General features: G+C 34.8%; 1 protein-coding gene across 2 annotated transcripts; it reads left to right on the top strand.

Annotated features, from left to right (window-relative positions):
* The first annotated feature begins 248 nt into the window (after positions 1-248).
* LOC120085738 (synaptotagmin-5) lies at positions 249-8370 on the top strand. 2 transcript variants are annotated; one of them, XM_039041922.1, is made up of 14 exons: positions 249-852; positions 1929-2003; positions 2137-2244; positions 2593-2625; positions 2716-2805; positions 3116-3241; positions 3412-3555; positions 4059-4481; positions 4658-4792; positions 5463-5681; positions 5980-6228; positions 6544-6681; positions 6818-7144; positions 7910-8370. In XM_039041922.1, exons 1-14 carry the CDS (start codon positions 673-675, stop codon positions 8111-8113), a joined length of 2451 nt encoding a protein of 816 aa, XP_038897850.1. In that variant the 5' UTR covers positions 249-672; the 3' UTR covers positions 8114-8370. The 2 variants fall into 2 exon arrangements, with proteins under 2 accessions (XP_038897850.1, XP_038897841.1); XM_039041913.1 differs by having other exon boundaries at positions 250-852; positions 5980-6252.
* Positions 8371-9004: the final 634 nt, after the last annotated feature.

The following is a 9004-nucleotide window of genomic DNA, read 5'->3' on the forward strand; positions in this document are numbered from 1 at the left end:
TTATTAAAAGTTTAAACAATTAATTAAATATTTCATTTGAAAACATGTTTATTTGTTATAAAGTTTTAAAAATTTCTCAAACTACGAGAAATTATATATAATTTTTTCTTGAAAAAAAATGACTTCAAGTATATTAGATAATTTAGATTAATGTAAAACGTTATCGGACACAACACTTGCGCATTTTCTGTTTCTTTTCTTTTATGGCCTTTTTCAGTTTAGTTTATAAATAAAAATCAGAAATGTATCCCCCAAATCATTCTCTGCTTTTCTTGCTGACTTCCTCTGGACTCTCTCTTCTTCTTTCCATCTTTTCATCTGTCACATCCAAATATGTTCATTTCCATTATTTGTGGACTGTGATCACAGACCCCATTTTCTCATGTCCATGTTCAAACTTCATGTTTCTTTCTTCTTTATCCCAGCTATTGAATCCCCACTATGCGTCTTTCCCACAGATTCCCATGCCTTAAACTCCATCGTTTCCACCCCCATTTTTATACCCATTTACTTTGATTCCATACTTAACCAATCGGTGAAGTTCCCCATCCTCATCCCCACTTTCATCTTTTCTCTTCCCTTCCAAAATTATGCTTCGAACTCTGTTTTTCTGTTGCAGCGTTTTGAGTGGTTTAGCTGGGTGTTGAGGTAGTGAACTGGAAGGGCGCAGAAATGAAGCCTTTCAGGTTTAACGTTGAAGAAACTGTTGAGGTTTTGCGCCATGCTGCTTTGGAGAAGCCTTTCCTTTCATATTTGGTTCCTCTGTTTTTTCTTGCTTGGGGTTTCGACAAATGGGTTTTTTCTTTTTCTAATTGGATTCCACTAGCTATTGCCGTATGGGCGACTTTACAGGTTATTATTCTACTCTTGATTTTTCCATATAATGTTTGCAACCGAATTAACATCTCTCTGTTATGATTTGCGAATTCCCAATTGTGTAATTTGAATCCAGCTTCAACTTGGGTTAGTGCAAATATTATAGAAGTTTTTCCTTTCCTTCTTTAGTTTCCTGTTTTGGGTACAGAAGTAGAAATTTGAGGCTGTTGGGGGAATTACAAATCAACTAAATATTGAGAAACAAAGTCCAAATAATTACGTTTAGACGCGGGTATTTCGCTCTAATTCAAATCCTCCCTGCCATGTGTATTGTATTTCTTTATATCAACTATTGATCAGCAAATATTCTCTAGCCTAACTGAACCGTTATGTAGCTCAAACAACCTTGCATAGGTTGAGCTCAAAGCTTCACAACTAAAAACACCTCTCTCTTGGTCCATTGCCTTTCAAAGAGCAAATGAGACAAATATGAGAAAATAGAGGGAAGAGAAGATTGGAGATATAAATCTTGTTGTTTATTGAGAGTAAGGTTAGAGATCTATTTATAGGGAATTATAGATCTAGAAACTTAATAAATAACTAATAACCTTTTGCCAACAAGAGCGTAACTCAATTGACATAGTGCTCGTACTATCAACCTCGAGATCAGAGGTTTGATTCTCCCACCCCATACTTTAATTACAATACCTTTGTAAAAAAAAAAAAAACGTTTTCTTAACAAATCTTCAACTACGTTTTTGCATAAAGAATGGACTCTCTCTTTTAACTCAAATGAAACTTCAATTTAAGAAAAGTTATCAAATATTAAAAAACGTAACAACATATGCTTCTAACTTGTCCCTTATATTTGATTATCAACAGGAGATTACAGGGAAGGCTAAGAGATGTACTTTAACTAATATAGTTATTGCTTTCCAGAAGACCATAACTGGTGTTTTGTAGCAATTGGTTCATACTTTTACGTTTCTATACAAGATTCTTCTCCCTTCTTTCATCTGCTTTATGTTCGTTGCCTGCGGCCATTTGGGATTTTACATTGTAGCAGCATTATGAAATTTTGTACTTTTTTTTTGTTGTTATTGTTTTTGCAGTATGGGAAGTTTCAACGTCAACTACTAGTAGAGGAGCTAAACAAAAAATGGAGGCAAATTGTATTGGACACCTCGGTAACATCCTTGTCCAGAATTGGAAAAAATATTGAAACCTTCTACTGTTTTACCATTTGGCTCCTGCCATCTGGATGATGATTTTTATCAATTTTATCTAATTCTCTTCCCTCTATCTCTCTCTAATTGACAGCCCAGCACACCACTGGAGCACTGTGAATGGTTGAATAAACTGTTGACTGAGATCTGGCCTAACTACATCAACCCAAAACTTTCATTAAGGTTCTCTACTATTGTTGAGGTGAATCTCTTTTTCTTCTTCTGCAATGTCCAACTTCTTTTCAGCAATATTGTTTCGAGGTGGATTTGGCTGTAATATCCTCAATATTCACATTACAAAATTTGCCTAAAGTTGTTCCAGTTGCTGTGTATCTATCTTGTTTCTTAACATTTCTACACGAGCTTAGCTATTCTTAGCACCAGAATGTTTCACATAATCCCTTGTTCACCCACTACTTTCACATTTCAGAAAAAGGGTTTATTGATTCTAGAAATTGAGTAGGTTCATTGTTGCTTTCACGTGGAATTGACTTGATATGAGGCTTCAATGCTGCTACCGATGTTAACTTTTGAAAATTCATTCCTGCAGAAACGATTAAAACACCGGAGACCGAAACTTATTGTAAGTTATTATTGTATTCTAAATGCTTTTTATTGAGTTGATTAGCCTCATCAAAGTCCATATCAAGAAATACTGACTATATCAATGCAGGAGAGAATCGAATTATTGGAGTTCTCTCTAGGCTCATGTCCTCCTGGCTTGGGCCTTCGTGGGACTCAATGGTCAACATCTGGTAATCAGGTTTGCTTTCTTGGTTAACCTTCTATCGATGAGACATTATCTTTTAAGAAACCTATTTGGTGAACATTCATTTCCTATTATCAGATCAAATGTCCAGACCATATTTTCTTCTCCTTTGCTCTCTTCATCTCTTAAATTTGAAATTCCTAATTTTTAATGTATAATGCATCAATTACAACACCTGATGTTTAGCCACTTGTTTGTTCACATGCTGTCCCAACAATAGAGTTAGTTTTGTTGTCCTGCAAGCAGTCAACCAATAGCCAGATACCTAGGTTTTTTATTATGCTTTCTGTGTATGCTTTTGCAGAGAATCATGCGTTTAGGTTTTGATTGGGACACAAATGAAATGAGTATTATGTTGCTTGCCAAGTTGGCCATGCCATTTACGGGAACTGCACGGATTGTTATCAACAGCATTCACATAAAGGGTGATGTATGTGAAGTAGTTTCCTAAACCCTCTTTCCATCAATTGTTACTTACCTCAAAATGTATCTGCTTGCCGTTTGAAAGGAATTTCAGATCATGCAAACTATCATGTAATCATCTGTTAAGTATTGAGCAATTTCAAACTGTTTGTTGGTTGCCTGGACTTCTTGACACAGCTTCTCTTGAGGCCAATCCTGGATGGGAGAGCAATTTTGTATTCATTTGTTTGTACTCCAGAAGTGAGAATAGGAGTTGCTTTTGGAAGTGGTGGAAGCCAGTCGTTACCTGCAACAGAGCTGCCAGGTGTTTCTTCTTGGCTGGTAAAATATCTCAATTTTCATTCCCTTCTTGAAACCAAAAAATATTTTCATTGAAAAAGTGAAAAAATTCAGCTCATTCTTCATCACGTCCAAGGCAAAATTATCAATATGAAAAATAATTAAAAGATCTTTTAACTATTTAGATAGCAGATTTTGGCTATTTTATTTTAATTAATTTCATGCTGTTAGATGCTTGTTTTCTTGTCTTAACAGATGAATGCAGGAAGGTCTATAATATATAACTTATTGGATTTATAATTTGAGAAAATATGAAAAATCAAATAAATAGAGGTTAAGAGAGGAACTGACTGATCTAGCGTCCAACTCCTTTGTATTCTTGATGAAATGGATTTTGTCATATTGTCTACCTTAGCTACCATTTCATTTTTCTTTAAAATGATCTTGTACTTTCAAATATATTCTTCCAATTGACAATTGGAGGACTCTTTTTGGGAAATGCAATTATTTGGTCATACCACATTGATCTGTCCCATTCTTTTCAGGTTAAACTTCTAACGGACATTATAGTAAAGACAATGGTTGAACCTCGACGCCGCTGTTTCTCATTGCCAGCAGTTGACCTGAGTAAAAAGGCTGTTAGTGGTACAATATATGTGACAGTTATCTCAGCCAGTAAGCTTTCCAGAAATAGCTTGAGAGGAAACTCTTCCAGGAAGTCATTGAGTACTTATATGAATAGTCCACCAGACGAAAACTTAACTGATAAGGATGATCTGCAGACATTTGTCGAGGTGGAACTTGATGAGCTAAGCAGGAGGACTACTGTAAGATTAGGCTGCAGCCCTGTATGGAATTCAACATTCAATATGATTCTACATGAAGATACAGGAACTCTTCGGTTCAATCTTTACGAGTCTAACCCAAGCAATGTGAAGTATGACTATCTAGCCAGTTGTGAAGTAAAGGTACTCTCCCGAAAATTTTACCCTCTCAAATTATGTTTTAATGGAAGTTGGCCTTCTGTCACAAGTATATATACAAAGAATAGGAGGAAGTACTTTACCTCTTTAGGTATTCTGGACTCATAAGAAATTAACTAACTTAGCATCTGCTAATTCATATTCTTTTACTTGTTGATCAGATGAAGTACGCTGCTGATGATTCCACAACATTTTGGGCAATAGGATCTGACTCTGGAGTAATAGCAAAGCACACTGAGTTTTGTGGAAAAGAGGTTGAAATGGTTGTCCCATTTGAAGGCATCGATTGTGGGGAGGTATGATGTTGGTTGTTTTGCATTTACTTCCTGTTCTATGGATAATTTAGGAATATCATCTTTTTATTTTTCCCATTAGCATTCTTGGGACTTCATTGCCAATGCTTGTTTATAGGAGTTAACCTTGGTGCCTGCAATTTTGATCATTAGGTTACTACATTCTTGTTCAGTTCATAATTTGTTGACATTTTCCTTCTCTTTTTTTATCAACCAACATAAAGAGAACCTTACCTTTGTTGGGCTGAATTCGTTTTAGGTTCATAGAGAAATAAACTAAAAGATTTCTGCATCTTAGTGATGTATTGTCGAATTAAGCCATTTGATTATTGAAAACCTTTTAATCATTTTATTAAGTTCTTGGGAGGAGAAGAGATTCCTTGTCTCCCTGCCCTCTTTTGTTTACTATCTTCCTATTTTGGAAATAATAAACTATAATCACACGACTGAAAGAATGATCATGTCCATGCTTACATCAGTTTCTGCGGGTGTAGCAATTTTGGTGAACTTAAGGCCCCATGGAACTTATCTGCAGTCAAATGAAGTGTATTTTATAGTTGAAGTAGAGAAGTGACAAGATTTGGTTTCTTTCTCGCATTCTTATTTCTCTCATATATCATGCCACCCCAAATTTCCTATGAATCACAACACTTGCTTTTGACAAATTTTGCAGTTAACAGTGAAGCTTATTGTCAAAGAATGGCAATTTTCTGATGGTTCACATAGCTCGCATAATTTTCATGTTAGACCTCAACAATCGGTTAATGGATCCTCAAACTTTCCTTCAAAAACTGGAAGGAAGATCGCCATTACCATTGTAGAAGGAAAAGATCTTAGTTTGAAGGATAAAACTGGGAAGTGCGAGTCATATGTAAAATTGGAATATGGGAAGGTAAATCTTTACACCCTTCTTCTAGTAAAGTTTAAAACAAGAAACTTAGATAAATAGCATGAGAAGTGTAATAGACCCATAGTTTGACATGTTTGAATTGACTAGAGAAAAAAGTATTTTTCAGAAAACTCATTTTTATTTAAACTCTTTGTATGAAAACAGTTTAAAATACATTTAAAAGTGTTCAAAAGCTATTTTTCAAAATGGCTTATTTTCATAATTAAAAACTTGAAAAATTAAACCAAACACGCCCTAAAACTTTATTTTCCCTATATTTACTCAGCAGACTTCCTTTCAGGCTCTCCAGAAAACAAGAACTGCTATTTCTGTGAATCCTAATTGGAATCAGAAGTTTGAGTTTGATGAGATTGGAGGTGGTGAATACCTCAAGATAAAATGCTTTGGTGTAGATATATTCGGTGATGAAAATATCGGTAATGCCCGGGTAAATTTGGAAGGACTTCATGAAGGCATAGTCAGGGATGTATGGATTCCCCTCGAAAAAGTAAATTCTGGAGAACTAAGGCTTATGATAGAGGCAGTCAAGGTAGATGACTATGAAGGATCAGGGGTATGGTTTATAACAATACATCACGATGTTTCTATCTTCTTGTCAAAAATATAATAAATTGTGTTTGCATAATTCGAGTTTCCAAGTTTCTTATGGAGTAGAATGTCTGTGCAAGCTGGTATCTACATATGCTATCTTGACTTAATTGTATTCCCTCTGCCGGATCTCTGGAATTGAGTGTTAAGAATTTAAGTTTTGTGCATGTGTGGCACATTTATTGAGTCTCGAGGAATTAAAATATTTGACCTGCTAGTTTGTTGAATTGGGGATATTTTATTTTTCTTCTTTCAGGGTTCAAACCTAGGCTCAAATAATGGTTGGATAGAACTTGTTATCATTGAAGCTAAAGATTTGGTTGCTGCTGATATTGGAGGGACAAGTGACCCTTATGTGAGAGTACAATATGGAATCTTGAAGAAAAGAACAAAGGTTTGAGAAACTAAATATAATATTTGCAACTGTTATGTTTCTGGATGGCCAAGTGGTTTGTTCCGCTTAATTCTTCATTTTCATTTTCATTCTGATGTCTCAATCCATCACATTCTGTTGGTGGTATGTTTTCCAGGTTATGTTCAAAACTTTAAATCCTCATTGGAATCAGACCTTAGAGTTCCCTGACGATGGCAGCCCTTTACTGTTGCATGTGAAAGATCACAATGCTTTACTACCCACATCAAGCATAGGCGACTGTGTTGTCGAGTATCAAAGATTGCCTCCAAACCAAATGGCTGACAAATGGATACCTCTTCAAGGGGTGAAAAGAGGAGAGATTCACATACAAATCACAAGAAAAGTTCCAGATCTAGAGAAAGAGAAAAGACTTAGTTTAGATTCAAGACCCACCTCGGATTCTGAATCATCTATTACCAAGGCACATCAAGTTTCAAGTCAGGTGATGTATTTTACTGTGTGATTGGGAATTGTAAATTTTTTACTTTGACAATTTAATAAAGTTTTCCATTCTGTTACTTCATTAAATCTTATTAGAGCATAGTATTATGATACTGAGGATAACCTTTGGTTTATTGGTTTTTGAGTCGTGAAATTGGGATATATTGTCTGAGGTTCCAAATCTAACGAATCATATACTTATGAAAAGAATGTTCTTCCACTAATTAAAGGAGACATGCAAGGACAACTCCGGTATAGTAGAAACTAGAAACTATACCCCAAACCTATATTCATATGGCAGTAGACTAATGATTACAAGTACACCTTGTACTTGTTTAATATTCAAAAGAAAGAGGAATGCTCTTGAAATTCCAATCATAGAGAAGCAAGCATTAAAGTTTTAAGGTTTCTTATGCCAATTGGAAGGAGAGACCTTCCTTTCAGTTGCTGGGAAATGGTATAAATGGATAGTTTTTTCTTCTGGGGGTTTGATTGGTCAAGAGTAGATTCAATTGTTAGCTCAAAGCTCATTATATTGGATGAAATTGAGAAGTAAGCTAAATTCGTTACAACTGATACTGGATGAATTTATGATTCTTCCATCTTTATTTTCAAGCACAAAGTTCATAGTTCATGCCTGAAATGCACTAGTTTCTTTTCAATGTGCTCAGCATTTGAAAAAGTTGTAGATTATAGTCATGAATGAGAGGTTTGCATTTCCTGTTTGCTGACATTGATGTTTGGAAATTGAAATGGTGTTTTTCAGATGAAGCAAACAATCAGCAAATTCCACACTTTAATCGAGGAGGCTAATCTCAACGGTCTTTCAGCAACGTTGAGTGAACTAGAAAGCCTTGAGGAACTGCAAGAGGAATACATACTACAGCTTGAAACTGAACAAACGCTTCTTATAAATAAGGTAAAGGAGTTTGGTCAGGAAATTCGTAATTCTCCTTTTTCAATTAGTTGAAGATCTTCTGGAAATTGAACTGTTGTTGACTTTAAATTATCCATAGAGATCACTTCAGATATGTACATAGTTCTGTAAGATTGATTGGTTTAAAGTTAATCCCTTTGTATGAAGCATAATTACAAGCTTTTCAGTTTTCCATGATTGTAAGCTTATTGTGAACTTAAACGATGTACAGTTTAAGGTTGGAGAATAAATGTTCTTATTGTTCCTTTTGGTGTTGGGCTCAGATAAGACCACACCAATATTTGAATATAGTTCAATTGATATGTACTAAATTTTTTGAAATCGGAAGTTAAAATTTTCATACTTACGGTTGTTGTAAAAAAAAATTATTATTATTATTATTTGACTTCACATCTATGTATAAGAAGTGACAATAGAATCTCTCCTCGAAAGTAAAAGAAAGAACTTGAAGAAGCAGTCATCTCAATGGCTCCTCTTTTTATTATTATTTTTTAAATTTACAACCGCCTCTAGACAAACTTGTAACATATCTAATACCAATATAGATAGCTATTTTAAAAAATTTAAACATACAAGTTACATTTTGTAAAAGAGAGTCAGAAAACCTATCTTAAAAGCCTTTAATAAAAGTTCTTCTCTTCTCGTGGACATAGTCATTTTCAGGCTGAACCACGTACATTAGAGTCTTTCCTCCTTGTTAATTATATGTTCCACAATCTCTTTGATTTACCTGCAAAACGCCATAAACAAAAAGAGAATTAGAGAGAAAATGCAAAGCCTCGTTTAGAGATAGAGAGAAATTTTTTACCAAATGAATTTTCTGTAATTTTGATTCATTCTACAAGGCAGAAAAGGTGAAGGGGTCAGCGCATGTTTCTTGAAACCAAGTGGTCAACGTGGTCTTCCGCCAGCCAAGTTTTTCAC

The sequence above is a fragment of the Benincasa hispida genome, chromosome 1 (assembly GCF_009727055.1).
Source record: "Benincasa hispida cultivar B227 chromosome 1, ASM972705v1, whole genome shotgun sequence".
NCBI classification, from domain to species: Eukaryota; Viridiplantae; Streptophyta; class Magnoliopsida; order Cucurbitales; family Cucurbitaceae; genus Benincasa; species Benincasa hispida.